General features: G+C 39.4%; 2 protein-coding genes across 3 annotated transcripts in view; one reads left to right on the top strand and one right to left on the bottom strand.

Moving 5' to 3' along the window:
• The window catches only part of TRPC5 (transient receptor potential cation channel subfamily C member 5), a 254,409-nt gene that overhangs the window by 155,929 nt on the left and 72,438 nt on the right, over nt 1-26,042 (top strand). The window lies entirely within an intron of this gene.
• Nucleotides 1,924-24,291, bottom strand: TRPC5OS (TRPC5 opposite strand). Of its 2 annotated transcripts, none has more exons than XM_004769085.2 (3): nt 24,144-24,291; nt 11,054-11,154; nt 1,924-5,121 (listed from the first exon to the last, which is right to left on the bottom strand). In XM_004769085.2, exon 3 carries the CDS (start codon nt 4,868-4,870, stop codon nt 4,538-4,540), a length of 333 nt encoding a protein of 110 aa, XP_004769142.1. In that variant the 5' UTR covers nt 4,871-5,121; nt 11,054-11,154; nt 24,144-24,291; the 3' UTR covers nt 1,924-4,537. The 2 variants fall into 2 exon arrangements, with proteins under 2 accessions (XP_004769142.1, XP_004769143.1); XM_004769086.2 differs by having other exon boundaries at nt 24,101-24,291.

A 26,042-nucleotide genomic window follows, 5' to 3' on the forward strand; every position in this document is an offset into this window, starting at 1 on the left:
TTCCTGGAGGTCTTTTTCATTGTTGGTTTTTCCTCATTATCATTCCTATTTGCACTGGAATAGACTCCCAAAAAGAGTCTACGTGGTTAAAAAGAGAGAGAGAGCCCAGAAGAATGAAACAAAAGGTGATTCCAAACTATCATTTTTACATGCAGTTAAGTAAGAAAGCCTTAATCTCTCAGAAAACAGGTATAAAACTACTAGATAATCTTTACATGTTGCATAGACTCTTGGGATTTATCACATGGACATTTTTCAGATATTTCTAAAAAGTCCTGATTTCATATACTGTTCCATTGTCAAATATACCATACCAAAGTCTTTGAAAACTTTATCACTGTATTTCATCCTTACTACCATTGAAGGTAGGCAGAAAAACTATTTTAACTCATTTTACAAATAAGAAAGGACTATATTTCAGAGCTTTGTTCAGGATCATAGGACAAAGCCAGAAGTAGAACTTTCAACTCCTGGTACAATACTGTCTCTGAGTGTACTCCGTCTTCTGCCATGTGGGATTCTTTTATGCTCATTTGGGACCTCCAAATTCACCACCAGGTAATTTAAATGAACACAAGTTCTTTGATTTATGAATGAAAGTTTATTAGTTAAAATATGTTAAAGCACATAGCAATAAAACAGTGTGGATCAGTAACAAAGATGATATTCAATTCTAATTTAATGACTGGCATTAATCATCACATAAGGATACAATTACATAGTTGCAACCTCTCATGCAAGTTAGCCAAAACACGCAAGGATGAAAACTAATGCCTCCCAGTTCATTGCCATCTCCAACCTATCTCCCTTGGTTTTCACATTCTCAAGCTTGACTCAGAATGATGAGCCTGTCTCCCTCTCTATCCCTCCACGCCATTCAAGAATTGGCTTTGGTGTCAGTCTCAAGAAGATTCAGAAAAAGGCTAGTTTAAATAAAGGACCAGCCATTCTCTCCACTCTCCTGGAGGAGAAATCCAGGATTCCAATCAGAGGTATTCAAAGGTGGACTGCCAAATTAAGTAATATATCTCCTTCTAATTGAGATTTTAAGTGCATGACCTGTGTCCATCGATCACCAATCAACTATTTCTATCACTATCAATGACTTAGGGTTGGCTGATTTGCATATGATAAAAACAGGGCTTTGTTCATAAACCTGCTTAGGAACTAACTCATACCATGGCTTTCCCCCCTAAATAGCTGCATGACTATTCTATGTAACTTACTGCTTTTCTTCTCTCAAAAATACTTCCTTATAAGCTCTTATTCTTAACTATGTTGCTATTGCCTACACTTAACACTTAACTTCTTATCACTCTTTTCTGAAAATACTACCTTACTAGCTCTTATTCCTAAGTATTTTATTATTGCCTACACTTACTTCTTATCACTTTCTCATAAAAATACTTCCTTACTAGCTCTTATTCCTAAGTACTTTATTATTGCCTACACTTACTTCTTATCACTATCAACTCTAATCATACTTAATACAACAACCCACTGTTTGGAGTGGGTTTACATCTTAACAGTTCTTAAACACATGTAATCACACAATCAAAGCAAACCGCAATATATTTTATCTAATTCTGAGGAGCTACTGTAGTACAATCTTTCCACATGACTCATCCAGCCAGAAGGCTAGCCAGCTTCACATACTACGAGTTTGCAGCATCTTCCAGCTTTGATATATAAGGACCATGTTGAGTATTAGTTGCATTATAGGCTGGTTCAAGCTTTATCTTGTTTCAAAGTCTGGAGTAGTCCCACAGATTTCTCTTTTTTTTTTTTTTTAAAGATTTTATTTATTTATTTGACAGAAATTACAAGTACACTGAGAGGCAGGCAGAGAGAGAGAGAGAAGGAAGCAGGCTCCCTGCTGAGCAGAGAGCCCGATGCGGGACTCGATCCCAGGACCCTGAGATCATGACCTGAGCCGAAGGCAGCGGCTTAAACCACTGAGCCACCCAGGTGCCCAACACAGATTTCTCTTGATGTATTTTGATGGTCACCTGTAGTTAGTATGCTTGCTTGAATTCTCTAATAGCAACAGATTTAATGAACTCATACTAATCCATTGTGGAATTGTTATAAAGTATATATTCCAGAGTTCTACATAGAGGAATAGCTACCGTTGGTATCAATCGTATTTGAGGAGCACCAGAACTGTCCATCTACAGTGAAATTACTTGCTGAATAGAATTTGTAGCAGATTGATGGTCTGTCCTTGGATGTTTCCTGATCTTGCCCAAGTACTCCTGCCCTGGGTTTTATTCTGACACAAAATTAAAGCCAATTTCCTAGAGTCCAAATTCCTAGTGGAGAGTATATATCTTTCCCAGCTGTTTCCAAACTTTTAATTAAAGCATATATTCTGTTAACTTCTATCCAATTCCTCTGTGATTCTTCTTGGTTGCTACATGTACAGATTTCCTTGTTTAACTGTGGTCACTAGTCCTTCTTATAAAACTGCTCCAAGTGGAATGGTGGGATAAACCATTTCTTCTTGCTTTCCCAGTGCTATATTTTAGTTAATTTCACATAGTGCCTTTGCACCGCATCTCTTATTTGCCATTTTGGACATACCACAACAGGTAGAGTCCCCTACCCTAGGAAAGTAAGGCTTGATTTGTCCAATTAGTACAGCAGTAAAGTCCCTTAACCTGCTATCTGGTCTGGCTTGTAATTACCCACAGTAATTTCCTGGTGATAGAAATTTTATTTCTCCTCTTTGTGTCTTTGGGCACTGGTCTAAGTGTCCTGGATCCTCATCTACTCCATGTAGCAGTCTATTGTGGAACAGAATCATAACATGTTTGAGTATCTCCCTTAAGTTCCTCTCATTTTCAAAAAGATATGTGGTAGTTTTTTTTTTTAATACAGCAGTCTTTTTCTTTAATTTGTTATGTATACTCAACCTGAAATTCAGTGACAAAACTAACTTATGTTTCTCTTGCTACTGCTTATCCACATTGGATCTCTAACTTCCCCCACATTTACCTTTAAAAGTAGCTAATTATCCCTGTATGTAGACCTCACTTAGGATTAGATGCAGCATCTGTCATGTTGGTTAGTTCTGAAGCTATCTGTATTCAGTATATTTTTAATCTTTTTGCTAATAATATGCCTTAGGACTCTATACAAATTGGGTATAGTCTGGTTTTCACCAGAGTGGATTAACTTCTACTTATCATTTCTTCACAATATGAATGCACCAATCTATCGTAACTACTACTATGCCTTACCTAGTTGTTGCCCATGTTGTAAGATGCAAAGGCCATTCTCTAGGAAGGAGGACCATCGTGTCCATGGGCTTGTCTAAATGGAAGCAAGATTACTATATGGCATGGAATTAGTAAGAGCAGTGAACTTCCCACACATTTATTGGGTCTCTTTCTATTTTAATATGGGTAGAGGAGTCCTCCAACTATTGCATTTTAGACTTCTGGTATTTGTAGAATTATTAGGTCTAAATACCAATCCATACTTTATTCAAATTCATTATTGCTGCCATTTGTCAATAGTTAAGATTTTTATGTCAAGGTGGCAGCAGGTTCACTATAATAAGCCTATCAGCTATTCTTTATAAATCTAGCTATACCCAAGAAGACATACTTTATCCACTTCTATTTGTGGACTGTCGTGTCTGAGCCTATGCCACAAAGGGTTTGACTGCATTGGTGAACAGTCTTCCTGGGGCTTTGTTTAGACCTGCTAGTATTAGTACCACCCTCATTGTTATTTGATATAATTTCTCCTTTCCATTTGTGGAACAATACTGAAGACTAGTTGTAGTGTGGGTCATCATTTGAGGGAATAGTCCTGCATTGGAACTTCTTCACCTCAGCTTTCTCAAAGGTTTCCCTGGCAAAAGTTATCCAAAAAACAGTTGTATTATCTGATAGATGGTGCTTTTTCAAAATTGCTTCCCCTAAAATCCTTTGGTTGACAAATCTTCTCCCTAAAGGCCTAGTGAGGAGTTCTGTCTTTTCAAGTAAAAGTGTCCCAATGCTGTCCTGTCAACATGATGTATTCATTATAATACCATCTTGGGGAATATCCCCCTTTTGGTTTCCACTTGCAGAACAATGACATTGGGTTCCAACTCCTGATAGAGTCCATGAGGTCTTAACTCCGTTGTTAGGTGAGGAGTTTCTTTTTTTGGTATCATTTGCTTCTGTTATTAGAAAATCCAACAGAAGAACAAGAACAGGTAGAGAAAGGCTAAAGTCGCAGCTTTTAAAAGAAATATAAAGAAGAAAAGAGACCAGCTTCTACTGGAAGTAAATCTAGTATTAACTTGTTCTATAAGGTGTTAGTAAGGAAAATGTACAGAACTAAAAGCTTTTAAAAGAAATACAAAGAAGAAAAGAGACTAGCTTCTACTAGAAGTAAATCTAGTATTAACTTGTTCTATAAGGTGTTAGTAAGGAAAATGTACAGAACTAGGAGAAAACATTGTTAACACTCAGAAAAATCAGAATCTATTTAAAACAGAAAAACTATCAGTTTTCACATGCTGCTGGGGGCAAATTTGGTCTTAACCACTTCTTAGGTCATCATTTATACTGGAGAGTACATCTTCATATAAGTCTTCTATGTCTACCATCGCTTGATCTATGTCAAGGACTAGGTCTTCGTCTTCTCTTGGTAGAAGTATCGACTCTAAGTCTGAGAAATCAGCAAGGTCTGGGAGCGAAGCCTCCTCAGGAGAAGATGCATCCACTTCTATCTCTTCTGCTCTATCATTCTGCTCTGCACAAGGAACTTGTTCCTGTGAAATCAGCTGTAAAAGCTCTTCAGCTATTCTTATTAACTGGGCTACACAATCAACAAGTCCAGCAACCAACATGGGGATTGATGTGGACTCCATGCCTCAGTGATCTCCTGAGTAGATAAATATTACTGAAAGCTGTAGCAAATGGGCTCTAGGTGATAATGGATCCTGTGAGCTGGTAATGGTTCTAAGGTTGGTTTGGTTGAGAAATGAGGCTGTTAATACGATCAAGTACAGAATAAGACCAGTAGTCCTAATATGGTGCTCTTGTTTTTGTTGGCAGTAAACTGCAATTATAATGACCACCAGAGAGACTGCCACCGCCAAAAGAAAACAGCAAAGCAGATCTAATAATAGAAAAGAGAAATATAAAGATTAGTATTCTTGAGTCTTTATCCATCCTACAGGATCTGGCTATAGGATAAGGCTGAAAGAGTATCCCTAGCTATGGATCCTCCTTTTTGATGGCCTTATGAGGATCTACTATTCATACTCTCTTTCCTTCATACTTCTCATTGTGATCTCTTCTTACAAGATTTAAGAACAAAGTAAGCGTAGATTTTTTTAAATTTATTTTTTTAATTTATTTTTTATTTTCAGAATAACAGTTTCATTATTTTTGTACCACACCCAGTGCTCCATGCAATCCGTGCACTCTATAATACCCACCAACTGGTACCCCGACCTCCCACCCCCAGCCCCTTCAAAACCCTCAGATTGTTTTTCAGAGACCATAGATTTTTTTTGCCCATCTTTCTTGAACATCTCTGTTGAAGAAGTTACACTCACTCAGAGTCTCTCAATTAATTCTGTCTTTTTTAGCACCTTTACTGCATTGCCATTTATATCTGGTGCTGTTAAATTCTTTGTGTTTTTAGTCTTCAATTCTTAAGGTTTCCAATTGGCCCTGCAGCCTGGGGAATTTGTGAAATCAAAGTTCCACAGTCTATGTCTTTTGCCAAATTTGGGACAACATCTGTTGTAAAATTAGTTCCTTGGTCATTTCCTATTACTGCCAATACTGCATATCTAGCAACCAGTTCCTTCAATTTTGTCTAAAGGCATGAACATACTATTCTCTTCTGCATGCCTGGTATGCTCTGCAAACCCTCTTCCCGAGGAAATTTATACTTCTATAAGGCAAGGAAATTTATACTTCTATAAGGCAATATTCTTTGTTTAAACATCTAAAGTTTGGCCCAGTATCATCTACTTCATACACTGGTCTGGTTAAACATGCCCCACTCCTCTTAAAAATGAGTTTGTTGGGACCCCTGGGTGGCTCAGTCAGTTAAGCGTCTGCCTTTGGCTCAGGTCATGATCCCAGGGTCCTGGGACTGAGTCCTGCATTGCTGGGGGGGGGGGGGTGTCCTTGCTCAGCGGGGAGCCTGCCTCGCCCTTTGCCTGCTGCTCCCCTGCTTGTGTACTCTCACTCTCTGACAAATAGATAAAATCTTTTAAAAAAAGAAAAAAATGAGTATGTTAGTAATATGACATGTCTCATATTGCTTACTCACTTGTTTGTTTGCTTCATACATTTTCCCCCCTACTCTTCCCCCTCTGCTTATCTAGGACATTCATGTCCAAATGCCAGGAGGCTTCATGGACCCATTCTGTGACCTTAAATTAAACTGACAAGGGAGGTGAGTTGGGACTTGGGAGTCCCCAGGACTGCAGAGTCCACATTAGTTTTAGGGGTCAGATTGTCTCCTCTTTTACTCTAAACAGATTATTGCATCTTCCTGTTCTGATGTGTTGGTACATGTCCTATATGAATTGCTGAAATTCTTTCATCAATTTCTTTTCTTATCTCCCTTTACCAGATTATTTTTCCTGCCAACAGTCCAGTCTGTAATGTTCCATTTATTATGGCATACATCTTCAGTTCATGGCTGATCAGTTTAGCTATATATACCTTTGACCAATTGTTTCCTTAGGTATGTATACACATTGAATTTCTAGCCACTAGTCCTACAAATGGGGCTGGTTTTATTTCTCTAGCCTCAGTCAAGCTTTTCCTAGTGGAAAGTATTAGGAAGCAACCATCCACCTCACTCCTTTAGGATATTGCCAAATTTATCAATGCCCTATTTCCAGCAGTTCTGACCAGAGTGGGGCCCAGCAAACCAAAGGCACTATCATATCTAACTAACTGTACTCCTTAGACATTTATTGGAGTACAGAAACATTGACCAGATGGTCTGTGATTTTTCACATGGAACTTGTTGGTCTTCACAGGACCTGCTTTGACCCATGCAGTTATATACTATCTTCACTTAACATAAGTTCTTTTAGAACCACACTTTTTTTTTTTTGGTCCAAAATCCTGACAGTAGATGTGAAGTTTGCCCCAAGAAGAGTCACAACCATGATGACCAGAAGGCATGATTATGGTTGTAGGTAACTTTTGATCTGAAATGTAGGAGAATGGGCAGTGGAGGTTATTTTATTAGCTTAAAAAATCTCTGCATTTTGACTAGAGGAAAAAGCAGTCTGGTGGAAAGAAATAATGAAAAGAAATTATGAGAGGAATTTGGTATTAATGTAGAGTGTGGATCAGAAAGGAAACAGAAGAAAAGTGTGTGTTATATATTACTAGAGAGTACCATCACATTTTTCAAAGGAAGCAATAGTCTACTATGGTACCCATTGCCCAAGGGCACAAGAGAAATACGCTCACACAAAACTGATTTAACTTCTGGCTTCTCCTTCACTCAGGTGTTTTGTTTTGTTTTGTTTTGTGTTCTCAGCATCTCTACCTCCCTCAACGACTCTGTTATTCCTCTTCTTGCTCAATAGACATCCATTTATTCACCTATGTGTTTCATTTTATTTGACTTTCTCTGTATCTCCATCTTCCACTATCCCTTCCTGCCATCTTTTCTTCTCTCTCTCCCTAAACTGGGAAAATTTTCAAAAATAAATTATATTCCACTTATTGAATTGATACTGTATTGAAAAAGTTTTAAATTATACAATCTGAATGTACAAAGCAGAGAGGTGGAACATTTCATAGTTTGCTGTTTTATAAAGATAACTGTAATTGCTTTTTACTTATGCAAACTTCGATTTATTTCTTCCACCACTTGGTCACCTTTGAGGGAAAAAAATACCCGACTTAGCCTTAACCCTGTTGACCATTGTGTTAACTAATCCAAAATCCCTAGCTTCAAAGCATCTTGGAACCTAGGACCTGGGGTATTGGGGAAGACAAGAAGGGTGTTAAAAGAAAGAGTAAGACTATAGCATCAGCTTATTCCAGTTTTGATAATTTTTTAAAGCAAGTAACCTCTGATACCTTAGTTTGCCTAAAAGGTGTATGCAGGATAGTTTGTGCCTACCCCCAACTTATGTTAAGGGCCATTTAAAAAAAATATCTCTTAAGTCTTTTTGTTTTTATTTTTATTTCTTTTCTATCAGTATATAGCATTAAATTAGTTTCAGGTATATGACATAATAATTTGATATTTGCATATGTTACAAAGTGATAACCACAATAAATCTAGTTGCCCTTCATCACCATACAGCTAACCCCCTTCACCCTTTTTGCCCACAACACAATCCTCTTCTTCTCTGATAACCACCAACCTGTTCTCTTTATCTATGAGTTTCGTTTTGTTTTCTTTATTCATTTGGTTTGTTGTTTAGGTCTCACATATAAATGAAATCATATAGTATTTGTCTTTCTCTGCCCAACTTATTTCACTTAGCATAATACCCTCTCTAGATTCATCCATATTGTTGCAAATGGCAAGATATCTCTTTTTAGGGCTGAGTAATATTCTGCTGTGTATATAAACCACATCTTCTTTTCCATTCACCCACTGACAGACACATAAATTGCTTCCATACCTTGGCTATTACATGATGAACATGGGGTATGTGTATCTTTTCAAATTAGTGGTTTTTTCTTCAGATAAATACTCAGATGTAGAATCACTATATTATATGGTAGATCTATATTTTATTTTTTGAGGAAGCTCCATACTGTTTTCCATAGTGGCTACACCAATTTATATTTCCACCCACAGTGTTTAAGGATTCATTAAGGGCACTTCTATTAGCTGTTCCTTCTGCCTGGGATCCCTTTTCCCAGGGGGAAAAAAATTGCTTCTTGTCATTCTGGTCTCAGTTTAAATATCATCTCCGATTTCTCACCCTCCAACCTAAAACAGCTCCCCTAACCATCCTTTCTTGTTACGCATGCAGTGCATTTTTGCATTATGATACCTGTAGGCTAAAGGAAGTTGGGACAACTTTCAGTTTTTTCGTTCAGAAAATATTATCAGGTTGCAGCTGTGAATAGGCATAGCATGGAGTACAAAGCTAAGCCAATTCATCAAAACCATGGTAAATAAAATGAGCAGCAATCCACAAACCAAGAGAAAATATTCACAAAACATATATCTGACAAAGAACTTGTAACCAGAATATACAAAGAGCCTTTACTGGGAGGTGGGAAGTGGGTGAATGGAGTCAGAACGTACAAACTTTCTATTATAAAATAAGTAAGTTATGGGGATGTAACATACAGCATGGGGACTATAGTGAATAATACTGTACTGCATATTTGAAAGTTACTAAGAGAGTAAATCTCAAAACTTATCATAGCAAGAAAAAATGTTTTCTAACTATGTAAGTTGATGGATGTTAATGACATTTATTGTTGTGATCATTTTGCAATATATACAAAGATAAATCATTCTGTCATATACCTTAAACTAATATACTGTTATATGTCAATGACACCTCAATTAAAAAATAGTGCCCCTACACCTCAGTAATAAAAAGATAAACCAATTAAAAATAGGCAGAAGATCTGGACGGTCATTTCACAAAGGAAGAAAAAGTTAATAAGCACATGAAAACATATTCAACATCATTAGTCATCAAAGAAATACAAATTAACATCACAATAAGACACCACAACATACTAACTAAACTAGTTAAAATTAAAGACTGACAACACCAGATGTTGACAAAGCTGTGGAGAAACCAGAATTCTCACACATTGCTGGTGGGATATAAAATGGTACAACCCTTTGAAAATGTCTGGCAGTTTCTTACAAAACTAAGAAAGCACCTACCTTGATTACCAGCAATTTCATTCTGAGGTATTTAACCAAGAGAAATGAAATTCACATAAAGACTTTTAGAAGAATGGTTATAGCACCTTTATGCATAACAGGAAAAAAAAAGAAAAAGAAAAAGCCCAGTTCAATCAAAAGGAGAATAGATAAAGAAAATGTGGTATATTCATACAATGTAATACTAATCAGCAAGAAAAAGAAAGCCACTACTGATAGGGACCACAGTATGAATGAATATCAAAAACATTATACTTAAAGAAAGAAGCCAGACATGAGAGAATACGTACTGTAGGATTCCATTCATATGCAATTCTAGAAAATGCAAAATGACCTATGACGGAAAATAAATCAGAAAAGTGGTTGCATCTAGGGGAGAACTGATTGGGGAAAAGACATAAGAGAACTTTCTTTTATAATATATATGGTACATATATATTATATAGAATATTCATATATATATGATATAAGTTTCTTACATAATATATGATATATAATAATATAATGATTATATTTTAGGTAGAATTTTGGGTTATAAGGGAATATGAATACATATTTGTCAAAACTCATTAAATAGTACTCATTAAGATGTGTACATCTCATTGCATGTAAATTTTACTCCTTCCAAAACTGTAACCAAGCATAATCCCAATCTCAAGAACCACATATGAGATGAGATGACATGCCCATTAATAATTATTCTAATAAACACTCACATGTGTAGACCTATTATGTCTCTGGGAAATCCACTTGTCTTACATTAGGACGTCTATTCCTCACAGTTAACCTATGAAGTTATAGATGGAAGAACTGAGAATCAGAGAAATTTACAAACTTGCCCAATCACGTGGTCAAGTAAAGATGCAGAACCAAAAGTCAACCCAAGTCTGACTCCTAAAGTCCTATGCCAGAGAGCACCAATTCAGGTACCTACATAGAGCAAAATTTGCCTTGTTAAGACCAGGGCCAACATCTCATTCTAAGCAGGGATAGAACTGAGAATGTTAGTCCCATCTGCCTTCCCTGGAAACTGGCTTAATTCCAAGTTGACTGTGAGCCCTAAGGCGGAGGGATGGAGACAACCTGATCAGTGCCCTCAGGGATCCTCATCATCTGCGAAAGAAATGCTGTGGCCATTTTAACTGCCCTTCCACTGACCTACTGAGTTGGCCCAAATGCTCAAACTACTCACCTGTGATAGAGCTGAGATGGATGAGAAAGTCAAGGTTCCAACCCGTGAATATTTTCTGGACTTTCACTTTCAAGCGGGAATGTGAACACTCCTGTCACAAACTAAAAAACAAAAAGAAGGATAAACTGCAAAATCAATATGTAAAGATATTCCTGATCTGTGAAACAAGATGAATGAAAATTTCTGACAGCACAGAGCCTTTCCTAAGTGAGCTGGTCATCCTAAGCTTTTTTCATGAAACATTTGCTCATTCCGGGCACAAGCTGAAGATGAAGTTTGGCGCCAAGACAGAAGGATGCTACTGTGGAAAAGGGGAAATCTCCGTAACATTTGAGGTTGGTGTAATGGATTGGAAATTTGAGAACCCTGAAATTCAGGATTAGTTTTCTTCACCTGAAGTCAGCTGAGCTCAAGGCTCCTTACTAAGCATGGAAAAACTGGGTGAAATTTCCCACAGTCTTATGGTATTCCAAGACAAATTCTCATTAGAGGGAAGGGAACTGCCACAAACATACTACCAGTCCTTCCTTCAAAATGGTACCTAGATTTTGAAGCTGGGAGGCTGTGGGGTTGCTAATGAGTTAAAAAACTCAAAACTATCCCCAAAGGGCACTTTGGACAAAGTGATTCTAAAGCATACAAGGGTTTTCAAAGGGCTTAGTATGGCCAAAACATCTTGAAAAACAAAACTGGGAGACATATATTGCCAGATATGAAGGCGAGCTATGTAATTTAGAGCTATGTAATTTTGACAGCGTGGTACAGGCACAAGGACAAACAAATCAGCAGAACCATGACCTTATCTCATATCACATACCAAAATTAATAATAATTGTAAATGGGTTATAGACCTAATATGAATGATAAAACAATAAATCTCCAACAGCAAACCATAGGCAAATATCTTCTTGACCTTCTTTTTTGACACAAAAAAATATTAACTATGAAAGAAGATTGATAAACTGGACTTCATAAAAATAAATAATTTCCATTTATTAAAAGACCACTTAAGAGGGTGAAAAGGCCAACCACAGACTAGAAAAAAATATTCACAGTATGTATGTGTATATCTAACAAAGGACTTGTATCCAGTATATACATAATTTATAGTCTTTCAAATCAATAAGAAAAAGAGAATTTAATTTTTAAAAAAACAAAAAAAAAGTTTACAAGAATTAAATGGCACTTCACAAATGAGAACATCCAAATGGCCTACAAGCATATGAGTAGGTTTCATTACTGCACATCAGAAAAATGCAAATTAAAACCACCATAAGACAAACAAAACCCCACCAAAGAATAGCTAAAATGGAAAAAAACCTGACAGTACCAAGGGTGGAGAAGAACACGGAGAAACTGGAACTCTCATACATTGTTGGTAAAGTGTTAACTGGTATAAGTACTTTAGAAAACCGTTTGACAGGGATGCCTGGGTGGCTCAGTTGGTTAAGCATCTGCCTTAGACTCAGGTCATGATCCCAGGGTCCTGGGATGGAATCCTGCAGCAGGCTCGTTGCTCAGCAGGGAGCCTGCTTCTCTTTCTGACTGCTACTCCCTCTGCATGTGCACACACTCTAAGTATCTCTCTGATGGACAAATAAATATCTTTTTAAAAAGGAAACCTTCTGACAGTATCTACTAAAACCAAACACACTTCTATCCCATGACCCTGCCATTCTATTCCTAAGTATCCAAAAGAAAAATGTACAAATGTCCCTCCCAAAAAAACATGTACAAGAATGTTCAAAGAAACCAGATACATAAAAGCACATATTGTATAATTCCATTTACATGAAATTTTAAAACAAGTAAACAAGTCTATGGAATGGAAGTGAATGAAGTGGTTACCTTTGGGTAGGGGTTATTGACTGGCAAGGGATATGAAAAAGCTGTCTGGGGTGCTAGAAAGCTTCTACATCATAATATGATTACATATGTGTTAAAAAAAAATTCAGTTGTACCCTTAAAATTTGTGTGCTTCACTGTATGTGTGTTATATCTCAAAAGAAATGTTTCACTTTTAACTTGGGTCTCTATCCTTGTAAAACTAGTAAGGACAGCAAGACAGTGATGAGAGTCTTGCCAGTGTTTAGCAAACCAGTCATCAAAGCCAATGACAATGGAATGACATCTGAAGGTGCAGAGCAGAGTCCATTTGGCTCATGTGCTAAGTAAAGCAAGAGAGCCTTATAGCTAGATATAGTTATACCCTGACACAAGATAAGATGACTCACATCTTACAAGTAGCTCAGAAACACAGCTGGCGCAGAGAGCAAGCTGGCCATCTCATAACTAGGGTCTTTAACCCCATAGGTTTTTATTAATCTCACTCTTAGGACAATTTTATCAGTACAACTAATCAAGAGTCATCGTTTTTCTTTTAGCTGATAGTCCTACCCCTCTATTTTGTGATGCTTATAACTAGCAAACTGGCAATAAGTGTCTAACAGTAGGATGGAAAAGGAGCAAAGGAATCCAAATCCTCTGGGTCTATGTTTATAGTCGATAAGCTTCTCTGCATCAGGCAAGGTAAATTAGTTCATATCCAAGGGGAACAGAGGCACTTATGTGGGAGAGATTAAAATGCACCTTTGGTGAGTAGAGGTGCCAGGTTCCTATCTACAAACAGTAAATTTTTTCATAATGCTCTCTTCTCCGGTGCTGCAGTACCATTTAGATACATGCATTCAATACAGATTTTAAAAAAAAAAAAAACACCCAGACATTACTTTTCATTGCTGTCCCCAGCCCTGAGGAAAACATCAAGAGGTCCTTGTTCCCAAAGGGCAAATCTTACAATTCTTAAAAAGATTTTTATTTATTTATTTATTTATTTATTTATTTGACAGAGCAGGAGCTAGGAAAGGAACAGAGGAAGAGGGACAAGCAGGCTCCATGCCCGGTGCATAGCTTGAAACAGGGCTCGATCTCATGACCCTAAGACCATGACCTGAGCCGAAATCTAGAGTCAGACGCTTCACTGATTGAGCCACCCAGGCACCCTGACAAATTTTATAATTTTGACATAGCTGGTGCTGTCTGGGGGGTTACAATGAGCACAACAGTGTTTACCCTTTAAACTCTTTTTTTAAAGTGACAAACCTTTGCCTTTAAAAAAAAAAAACGCTGTGTGCAATAAGGCATTTGCCTGTTATAGGATCTGACATTTAAAATCCCCATGAACCATCTTTAATTTATCAAGAGAGAAAGGAAAGAATTGTGCAGCTGAAGAGCTAAACATGGTCCCTTCTTGAAAATATATGAAAAATTCAAAACAGAAACTGGAAAGAGAGGGAGTAGGAAATGTCCTTATGGTCAATTTAAACTGAATTGTACTGAATTTCTTTCCTCCTCCTCCAAATTTGCTCACTGCTGCAGAGAGAATCACAAATTCTTGCTTACCCTTCTGAAAACCAACTCAGTCACTGGAGAAAAACAACCACTTTTGAAAATGTATCTCTTGGTTATTTTCCTAGACAGACAAAGAATTTCCTCAAAAACTATTCAAACTGGAGAACAGCTCCCCATCTTGACTTGGTGGGACCTAGCATGGAATTGTCCCTACATCTTGGCTTCAGAGCTATACTACTTCTAGAAAGATTCTTGGCTTTTAAATATTACCAGTGCAGAGGACAGGGTCTAAAATAAGGGAAATAAGAACAAAAGTTGGAAGTAACAGGAAAAGAGATTCTATTTTCACATCTTCTCTCAGCTTTCTGAGAAGGAAAAAGGCAAGTCGCCATTGTTTGTTTATTTTCTTTGGGAGAAACAGTCACATGATGCTAGTGGTTGTAAGGGTAGGCTCCGTGTCAAAGAGATCTGTGTTTGAATCTCAACTTTTCCACTTACTACCTTCCAGGTAGAAGGTAGGGTACTAGAGTACTGCCTTACTATGGTAGTAAGGCTACTCTGCCTCAGTTTCTCATCTGCAAAATGAAGGTAATAACAGTAGTGAGAACAACATGAGTTAATATACACAATGAGTTTAAAAAGAAGCTCTTAATAAATTCTAGCTAATGTAGTTGTTCTGGAGAAATTCTGGGATCTGCAAAATGGTGTGTGGTGCATCCCAGGTACTGACTAGTGACCCCCTGAAGGCAGAAGATCTGCAGCTGCAGATACTACAGAAACTGGAAGGAAGGACCAGAGATAACAATTTATCTCACAGAACTAACATGACTCTGAACTTGGATAAAGGTATGAGGGAGCAGGACTGTCTTGTGACTCTTGCTCACAGGTCACCCATTCAGAAGACCTGAGACCAATCAGGTAAGGCTCCTTGAGGATTAGTGGATCTTTCAAGCCTAACTCCTTGCTTTTGAAGCACACACTCACTTTGGCTCCTAGTTCTGGCAGGGAGAAGCTGGCTACACGTCAAGAATGCTCATTGGCTATTCCTCCAGTAGCACCAGCTGTGTGGAAAGGGCCCTCTGCTTGGTCTTATGACAATGGATCTTTCAAAGCATTAACTATCTTATTCCTTGGAAACATTTACTTGGAAAGTAATTGGCAAAGTCATTAAGGCAAGATAATGAAGGCCATTACCCTGTGTCTAGCATTACTTCACCTGAACGAGCCCAGACTTCAAGATCTTCCTACATGAATTGTTTGGGTAAGAAAAGGAGCATTATACATAGATCTTTCTATACTTTTTATTCTCCACCATCCTAGCCTGGATTTCATCCTGAGTTTTGAGAATACATCTCAGAAATTTGACAAGAGCAAGACTGAGCACCAGTCGTGGCCTCCTCTCTGTTTCTGTGGCAAATGCCAGCTTGCCAGGAGAGAACCAGTTTGTTTCTTTCTCCACCTGGAACAAAGATCAGAGGCCATATAGTTCTTCCTTCTGTCTGCAAATGTACTTACTACTTATCCACCAAAGGAGAAGTGCTTCTGTTTTTAATGATCTCAAAATAAGATTCCATACCCTCCCTTAGTAGTTCATCTGTATTTCATTGTTTCTGTCCTCTGCTAATTATATCCTCAAGTACCTTCATATACATTAACTTATTTATACTGATAACATCCTGTGAAAAATGATCATTCCTTTTTTATGATGGAGGAAGTGAAGACCCAACACAGATAAGGCTCTTGCTGGGACTACACAGCTGGTTAGTAGCAGAGCAAGAGTGAGAATCTGATTCTTTGGCCTCTCCACCCTCTGTGCTGTCCCTTACACTGTGGTCCCCTAGTAATATTCTGGGCCACTCCTAATCACCAACAGAATAAAAAACTGATAGGATGGCATTGAGAAAAGCATATGGCCATGGTATGTGTCTTACCAAGTGACTCATAGGCCATAAGTCTCCTTGAGGATAACCATCTCATTGTCCTCATCCTGTTGTTCCCAGAGTATACCTATAGTCGGAACATTCTAGTAAGAAGGAAAGATACCAAAAACCTATATGAACATTAAAATCACCCAAAGACTATATGTTGCTCCATGGAAATAAAAAATAAGACTTCTCCATTTTTGACCTCTGAGATAAATACAATCAGAATAAACTGGAATAAGGTAGGCAGAGAAAACATTTCTTAATATCCTATACAGAAAAATGCTTTGCCCTTGGGCATGAATTTATAGTTTCCTTTCCCTCTGAAGATTTCATTCCTCTACCTCTCAAGGTTCATAAAGGGGCCAAAGGTTAGCAATTTAAACATGGGTGAAGAGCTCATCCCATTAACTATATGCTTGGGGCTCAGAAAAGCACATCAAGGCAGGGCCCCAGTTCTTTGGTCTGGCAAGAGCCCTCAAATGGATGGAGTTGTCCTTTCAAGATTCAAGATTCAGGGTTCTTCAGTTTTCTTTTTTAAATATTAGCTAGAGGCAGGGGAATCTCAAGACAGTTTTGTTCGATGAGAACAAAATCTCTCTACCTCATAACTGATATTACCAGGTTAAACATTTCTGTTCTAAAACACATACTTTTGGGGCATGGGTGGATCAGTCGGTTAAGCATCTGCCTTCAGCTCAGGTCATGAACCCAGGGTCCTGGGATCAGGCCCCACATCGGACTCCCTGCTCAGCAGGGAAGTTTGCTTCTCCTTCTCCCTCTGCCCCCTGCCTGCTCATGTGCTTTCTCTCCTGCTCACTCTCTCTCTCAAATAAAATCTTTAAAAACAGATAAAACACACACTTTTAATGAAATGTAATGGCGACTCCACTTAAGTACCCTTGCCCAAGTCCCCAGTGGCCTCCACACTTGACATGGTTGATCACTCCCCAGGTCCTCCTCTGTTCCACCTATAATTACTTCCTTAGTGATCTTCTGCAGGCTGAAAATAATGCCTATAACACAGATGACTCCCTAGTTTATTTAGCTAGTTCAGACCTTCCTCCAGAGTTTCACCCTTGCTTATCTAATTGCCTTCATGCTGACCTGTGATATCTGAAACTCAGTATATCCCAAACTGGATCCTTGGTCTACCCTCCAAAACTTACTCTACCTATACCCTTCTCCAGCTCGGTAGATGACAACTCTATCTTTCTCACTACTCAGGCAAAAAAAATCTTGAGTTTATCTTTGACTCTTTTCTTTTCACAATCCACAGCCAATATCCTTTTGGCTCTGCCTTCAAAATACATTCAAAACTGATAACTTGTCATTGTGAGCCACCAGCATCTACCTCTCACCCTGATTATTTCAACAGCCTCCTCACAGGATTCCCTTTGCATCACCCCAGTGTCTTCTCAATACAATGGCCCAAGTGAGCCCTTTAAAATGTAAGTCAGAATTAAGAATTGATTTCGGCCCAGGGTCATAAGATTGAACCCTGAGTTGGGCTCTGCACTGGGTGTGGAGCCTACTTAAATTTCTCTCTCTCCTTCTCCCTCTGCTCCCCCTGCAAGCGCTCTCTCTCAAAAATAAAATAATAAAATAAAATAACATGTAAGTCAGACCATATCTCCTCCTCTAATAGTTCTGCATGCCCTTCAGAGTAAAGCCCAGATCCTCATAATGGCCTACATGGCCCTCCACAATATAGTCTCTAACTTCATTTCTACTTCTTTACCCCTCCCTCCATTCCAGCCACTCTGGCCACTTTGCCATTCCCCAAACTCACCAGGAACACTTCCTCTGTACGCCCTTTACACTGGCTATTACTTCTGCCTGGAATGTTCTTTGCTCAATATCTGAATGGCTAAACTCCTCACCTCCTTCAAACTCTTTGCTTACATCTCTCCTTCTCAATGAGAGCTACACGTACCATCCTTTTAAAAACTTAACTTCCCCCTCCCCACCTGGCACTCCTGAGCCTTCCTTATTCCTTATCTATTCTGCTCTACCTTTTCCTTTTTCTTAGAACTGGTCACCTTCTATATATATTGTATAGTTTACTTATTTATTATGTTTATTATTTGTGTTATGGCTCCCCCCTTCAGAAGGTAAACAACAAGATAGTGATCTCTGTTTCATTTAAGCATGCACAGTGGGTACTCAATAACTATTTGTTGAATGAATAATAGAACTAATAATTCCTCACATTTTTTTATAAGACTTTATACTTTTTCTACTGTTTTCACATTGTATCTCATTTGATCTTCACAGTTACCATATACTGTGGACACGGCAACACAGAGTTCATTTACATCATCTTCATCTTACATTTAGGAAAACTGACACCCAGAGAGGCAAAATGATCTATCCAGAGTTACATAGCTGGAATGTGGTAGAACCAGAAGACTAGTTCTGTGCTCTTTTTCCATAGCCCCCGACATTGTACAGCAAGGCCCCCAGGCCTCAAGCCAAGGCCTTCCATATCTTTTGTTAGGACAGAGATATGGTCTGCTTAAGCCATTAACCCAATGCCTTGAAGCTGAATGTTCTTCACCAGCTCATGGAAATACAAACACATGAAGTCATCTAAAGCTTATGCAGGGAGTCACCATGTGCATGTCAGAGAAAATAATGTTATTCCCACATGGCGTCCTCTCCAAGAAAGAAAGCAACGCTTGAATCTACCAGCTGCTCAGTGGAATAAATCATTTGCCTCTTCCCAACCAGCTCTGTCTTCCTCTTGTATTACACAGTGAACCAAACAGTTCCCCCAAAGCAACCTAACAGCAAAAAGCAGGAAATTGCAGTCCAAGAAGGCACTACCTAAAGTGCATCCTAATGGTCTCCTCCACTGTGCCACCACTTGAGCCACTGATCATCCATGCTGTAAGCTCTCCCCCTCTATCACTGCCATATGAGCAGAGTGGAGGCTGTCCCTTTAAATGTACCACAGAAGAGGAAGCTGGTGTTTATTTGGCAGGGGTAAGGGGAACAGGATACTTCATGCTTGGCACATTGCTACCATTGGCATCCAATCCAGAAGCTGCTACATTCTGCAGGGGTGGCAACTATTTTATCCTCGGGATAACATAGTGGAAGATATAGCTATATTTACATACAGGCTTTTTAACAGAGACACCTGTCACCCCTGGTAAGCTTACAGGAGGCAAAAGAAATGGCACAGCCAGGAAAAGGCAAGCCAAGCTCTCAGTGCCTTCTGGCAATGGAATCCAAAGTAACAGAGAGGGAGGCCTGATTTCTTTCCCTGGTCCCCAAAATGTCATTATAACATGGATGTATCCAGTAACTCTCCCGAGAATTCCTAAGGAGATCAGGTTTGTCTTCAATGTCTTCATCCTTTGATCACAGAAAATCAAGTGGTTGAGGTTTGACTCTAGTATCAAGTCAGCTCTGCTGCCAGGCTCAACAAACTTCCCCTAATCAGACAACAAGCATCAGGCCAGTAGATAAACCTCAGGCTGCAAACAGAAGTTTCAACGCCAGTGCAGTCTACCAAATGCCTAATGGACTTCAGATAACGTATGCATGGAAACAGCTCTGAAATCTACAGACACAGAAATAGTCTCAGCTACACAGACGTGTACTGAAGTATATGACACTGAGCAAAGTAGGCAAGATGGAGGGAAGAGATTCTCTTTAAAGGGGAAAAATAAGGGATTTGGAGACAAAGAAACCTGAGTTTAGGTTGAAAAGTTTTCTTACCTTCAGCAGGTCGCTTAAGTATGCCGTAACACTTTTCCTGGTCTGAAAATAGGGTGATGGTAAGACCTTGAGCAAGTATTACTTATGTAATTTTGACAACTTTTAATTGTGGAAAGAGGCCCCTTTACTGTAGCTTAAAAAATAATGGCATGGCTTTTGAATTCAAACATTGTGAATTTTGGTTTAAACTCTACCTTTGACACTGACCATATGGCATTAAGGAAGGCACTTCTCTCTAAACCTGAGTTTATGCATCTGCACATCAGGGAGGATGGTAACACGTATCTCAAATAGATATAATAATCCAATGAAATAATGTTGAAAATGTGTTTCATAAACTATAAATGAAACTATAGACTATAAGTGTGCTTTTTAAGCTCCAAGGCAAAGAAAAGTTTTCTTTAAAAGGCCTTGACTAGAGTGTCTAGTCAGTCTGGTTTGCCAGGGACCAAGGGATTCTCCAGGACCCAGAACTTTCAGTGCTAAATATGGAAAGTCTTGGGCAAACTAGAATAAGCTGGTTAGCCTAGTCTTGACTAGCCCTTAACAAAGTGAAGGGCCTAAACAGGCCTTAACGGGATGATGAAGCTTTAACTAGATGTGAGGACTTAACTAGATGTAAGGCCCTGGTTTCACCTTAACTAGGTCTTAACCAGGCATTAACTGGTATTAGGCTCTGGCTAGGACTTAACTATGCTCTGACTAGGGCATAACTAAGTTTAGCCCCTTCTGGGCCTTAATTGGGCTACATAGACCTTAAACAGACTCGGGTCCTTGTTACACCTTATATGAGACTCTGGCTATCTATGCCTTCTCTAGACCTAGGGTCCTGGCTAGGCTTAGTCCATGGTTAGACTTTAACTGGGATTCAAATAGACCTTAACTAGTCTTAGGCCCTGACCAGGACTCAGCTGAGCTTATTAGGCTTTAACTGGGTTGATTAAGTCTTAACTGGGCTTAGAACCCTGATATCCCCTAACTAGATTCTGACTATGGGTTCTCTAGATTTAGGCTACAGCTAGGACTTATTGAGACTCCAACTATACCTTAACTACATTTTGACCCTGGCTAGGGCTTAAATGGGTTCTAGCTAGGCCCAAACTATGTTTAGACCCTGGTTAGACCTTACATGAACTAGATAATCTTTAACCAGTCTCAGGCTCTGACTAGGCCTGAACTGAACTCTGACTAAGCCTCAGCTGAGCCCTGACTATGCCTTAACTGGGCTGATGAAGCCTTAACAGGGCTTTGGCCCTAGCTGGGTCTTAAATTAACTAACTAGGTCTTAATTGGACAAACTATCCCTTAACTAGTCTCAGGCCCTTGCTATACATTAACTAGACTCTTAGGTTCTGGCTAAACTTCCACTAGGCTCTGACTAGGCCTAAACTAGGCTTTACACCCAGTTAGGCCTCAGTTGGGCTGACTAGCTTTTAACTAGGTTAAGATTCTGGGAATACCTTAACAAGACTCTAGCCAAGCCTTAACTAGGTTCTGACTAGCTTTGAATAAGCTTAGGCCCTGGACCCTAACCCTAACCCTGATGAGATCTAAACCATGTTGGTTAGCTTTTAACCAGTCTAGGCCCTAGCCATACCTTAACGAGATATTGGTCAGAGCTTAACCAGACTCTGACTAGAATTTAACAAGCTTAGGTCCTAGACCTACCTCAAGTAGTTCAGTCAAGTTTCTGACTGAAACTTAAGTAGATTTTGGCCCTAACTGGTCTCTGATTAAACATAAACTAGGCTTAGGACTTGGCTAGTCCTTAAAATACTCTGATGAGATTTTAACCATGTTGGTTAGCTTTTAAATAGGCATAGGCCTTGAAATGTTTTAGCAAGACTCTGGCTAGGCCTTAACTGGGCTCTGACTAGGTTTTATAAGTATAGGTCGTGCATCCACCTTAAATAGTTTCTGACTAAAACTTAAGGAGATTTTGGCCTTAACTGGTCTCTAACTAAACATACACTAAGCTTAGGACCTGGCGGAACCTTAAGAAAACTCTGATAGATGCTACACCTGCTTTGGCTGAAACTAACTGTACTCTGACTAGTCATTAACTACATTTAGGGCCCTGGATACATCTTAACCTGACTCTGACTAGACCTTAACTATGTTTAGGCCCTGGCAAGGCCTTAACTGTGTTATCTAGACTTTAACTGGGCAACTAAGCCATAAGTAGGCTTAGGCTCTGGTTACATCTTAACTGGGCTGACTAGCCCTCAACAGGGATGACTAGGCCTTAACTAGGCCTTGAACCTGGCTGTGCCCTGGCCAGGCCTAATTATGCCAGGGCCATGGCTTCATTGGGTTTCAGCACCAGCTAGGCCTTATCTAGACTGTGCTCCTGGACAGACCCTGGGTTTGCCTTAATTAACCACTGCTTAGGCCTTGGCTAAATTGCAGTTAATAGGACTGTATACGCCTAAGGCTTCTTTACTAAGAGTAACCTCAATCAAAAACTCTTTTAGCCCTCACCTCCCCTAGTTTACATGTGCTATTACCTCAGTTACCCTGCAGTTTCAGGCAGCCCTCTGGGTCATAAAAAGGAATGGACATAATCCCACCTTATCCAACTGCAACAGGAAATAAGCTACGTCTAGCCTCACTGCTTCCAGGACACCTGCATTTTGTAACAAGTTTATAACAGAACTAGAAGAATAGCTTCCCAAGGGCTTTTGCCCATAATGTAGAATTGGGAATTAAAAAGAAAGATAGCAGGGTGCCTGGGTGGCTCAGTCAGTTAAGTGTCTGGCTCTTGATTTTGGCTGAGGTCATGGTTGCAGGGCTGTGAGACAGAGCCCCACACTGGCTGTCCCTCCCCCACTCCTGCCCCCCCCCCATCAGAAGAAGGAGGAGGAGGAGGAGAAAGAAGAAAGGAAGGAGGAGGTGGTGGTAAAGGAGGGGGAGGGGAGGAGGGGGAGGGGAGGAGGGGGAGGGGAGGAAAGGAAGAAGAAGAAGAAAGATAGCTAACATACCATAACTGCAGTAAAAGGAGTATAAGCTTCATAAGGCTGAACCCAGAGCATTTGTCTATTTTGGATCCACTAATCATTTTCATCATCCTTATCAACTTAAATAAGCCTGTAGAGTCCTATTAACCCCTTCAAGTACAGGATGAATCAGGATCAACCCTAATTGAACTGATTGAAATTTGTGGGTACTTTTCTGGGCAAAGTGGGCCAATAGGAGGGATTTTTTTTTTAAATAAATGAAGCATATCCTTCAGTGATTGACCTGCATGCAGCAGTATCAACCATCACCTAACCAAAAGAGCTTTTTACTAAGGACCGTGTCAGGGTATTGTGCTTGGTTTGCACATGTGGCAAATAGCCCTCCTCAAAGGATAGTGCCTGAATAGGGCCTGTTCTTATATGATATAATCATTTCTTACATTAGGCTGTGTGTAGTAGCAGGTCAAAGGAACTGATCTGGGCACCAGATCAGGAAATCTGTACATTCATTCATTCATTCATCCCATTAAAATGTATTGTTCACCTGCTTTGTTCCAAATATGGTCCTAGGGCCTGGCGATATGATGGTAAGCACAAATAACCACAGCTCTGGCCCTCCTGGGGTTTTCATTCTACAGACAAAACCAAGGGAAGGTCTGCACAGCCTTTAGTTGAAGCCTAAATTAAAACAATCTACGGGGATGCCTGGACGGCTCAATTGGTTAAGCATCTGCCTTTGGCTCAGGTCACGATTCCAGGGTCCTGAGATTGAGCACCATGTCCGACTTCCTGCTCATAGGAGAGAGTCTGCTTCTCCCTCCTCTCTGCCTGCTGCTCTACCTAACGGTGCGCTCTCTCACTCTCTCTCTCTCTGTGTCAAGTAAATATATAAAATCTTTTAAAAATTTTTAAAATAAAACAATCTACAAAATCACAGGGCAAAGTCAAAAGCAATGGGCACAACTCAAAATGAAAGAATAGGTGTAGGACTTCAGGGGCAAATGGCCAGCTGCTCAGAAAAACAGCAGCAACAAATGAATATCATCCTCACTTTAAAAAGAAAGAAACAGAGATTTGCTAAAGATCACCTGGCTGTAAGCGGCAGAGACAGGATTCCAGCCCAGAACTGACCTACTCCAGAGCCGAAGAGCTTTCCAGGGTCACCACACTCCAGGACTGATGTCTGGCCTTAGAAATCTCAGGAAACAAAGGCAAGAGGCTTAAGGATCTTCAAATTCCTCTATTAAAGCCGCTCATCACCAGCCTAGTCCTTCTTCAGTTCTGCCTGCTTCTGGATGATGGGGCAGGCAGGGATATGGTTTTTATGGGAAGGGGGCAGTGAAAATCTGGTGATAAGCCTCAAGGGGTGTGGCATGGACAATGGCCGAAAATAAAATGATGGTTACAATTGTATAAAATCTCTGGGCTATGACCACAGAGGGGAGGTCAGAGGCAAACAAATGAAAAAGGATACTTTATGAAGATTTGTAAGTTACTGAGAAAGGGTAGGAATAACCAGAAGGCCTGTGACTATTGAATGTAACAAAAATCTCTGAGGGATTTACAGTAATTCCTAGGGTTTTTAGAAATGATAATGCTAAATAGCCCACATTCTGCCAACAAAACAGATCATTCTTGCATGTAAATATGCTATCTATATCAAACAAAAATAAAATTAAGTCTCTTGGAAACAAGAGACCAGTCCCATCCCTCTGATTTATTCACCTTGACCTGATGATGAAAGGGAGTTTATTGCACAAGGGAATTCCAGCTGACAATAGGAAGACAACCTGCTTCAGGGTCAAGGACTTCCCAAGGTTATTCTAGACTTGGAAGCATCACTCAGTTAAATCCTGGAAGATGCCAATTGGTTCTGCATTTTTCCTCCTTCTTGGTCCTCTAAGTGACTCAGAAGCAACTTAATAATGTTATAGAAAACTTCTTTTGTGGCAGCCAGATTCTCTAGACCAGCTCCCTGGTCAAAGTGTGTAGTATATATTCTTTCAATATTTTCTTCTATTTTATATATTCAATATATTCTTCAATCTTCCTGGGAGATCCTGAAGGGATACAATGTACTCCCCACTCAAAGCCTATTGGCAGGCTAACTATAGCTAATGACCTCCAATATCTTTGGGAAAGAAAATGGCTCCATCATCTGATTTGTCAGTATCACAGAATTCAGAAATTCAATAACACACAATTAACTGCAGACTTGTTTTTCTAGTCCTTTCACTGTTGCCTAGAATGAGAGGTGTCTTGTCTTCTAAACTAGAAATAATGCAGTAAGGGAAAAAAGCTCACACAATAAAAGGAAGAAAATGTGTTTTCTAGCTTCTTCCACTCCTACCCCTATCATCACCACCAGCATCACCATGTCATCCTGGGCAATTCATTTATAATTTCTGGTCCACGGTTCTTCCTTTCATAAAATGGAATAGCTTACTCATTTGGGAAAAAAAAAAAAAAAGGACAAGAAGCGGACCAGATAAATGAATCCCATTAGCATAGTGGATAAAAATATAAACTTTGGAGTTATATAGAATGGGCTGGAATCACAACTCTACAACTTTGTAGCCATATGCCTTTGGCATGAAAAGAGGCCAGATACTAATAATACCTATTCCACAGAGCTGTCGTGGGGCTAAAATCCAAGAATATACAGAAAATTCTTAGTTCAATAAATTAACATGCTCCATTAAGAACCAGGAAGAAAGAGCTACGCGTTGTGCAACCTTACTCCTTTTATCCACATCACTTTTTGGTATCTTAAGGGTATTTATCATGCACCCAATAAAGGTGTCCTGACTGGCTTATTAGACTTTGCCATAGAGCAGCAGTAGGAGGATTCACAGGGCACTACCAAGGAACCTCAGAAGTCTGGAAGATGGTGGTAGAACAAGGCAAGATATCAGAGTGGTTTTTTTATTCTCACCCACAGCCCAGCTCAACCCAATGAAATGTCTTTTAGGAACCACAAGCCCCACTGGGATGATACATGAAAACGTCAGGAAGAGGGGTGCCTGGGTG

This window comes from Mustela putorius, unplaced genomic scaffold (assembly GCF_011764305.1).
Source record: "Mustela putorius furo isolate JIRA1106 unplaced genomic scaffold, ASM1176430v1.1 tig00003901_pilon_pilon_pilon, whole genome shotgun sequence".
Classification (NCBI taxonomy): Eukaryota; Metazoa; Chordata; class Mammalia; order Carnivora; family Mustelidae; genus Mustela; species Mustela putorius.

Coding starts and splice junctions, on each gene's coding strand:
- TRPC5OS (XM_004769085.2), bottom strand. CDS start 4,870: ATGGAGTCCACATCAATCCCCATGTTGGTTGCTGGACTTGTTGATTGT.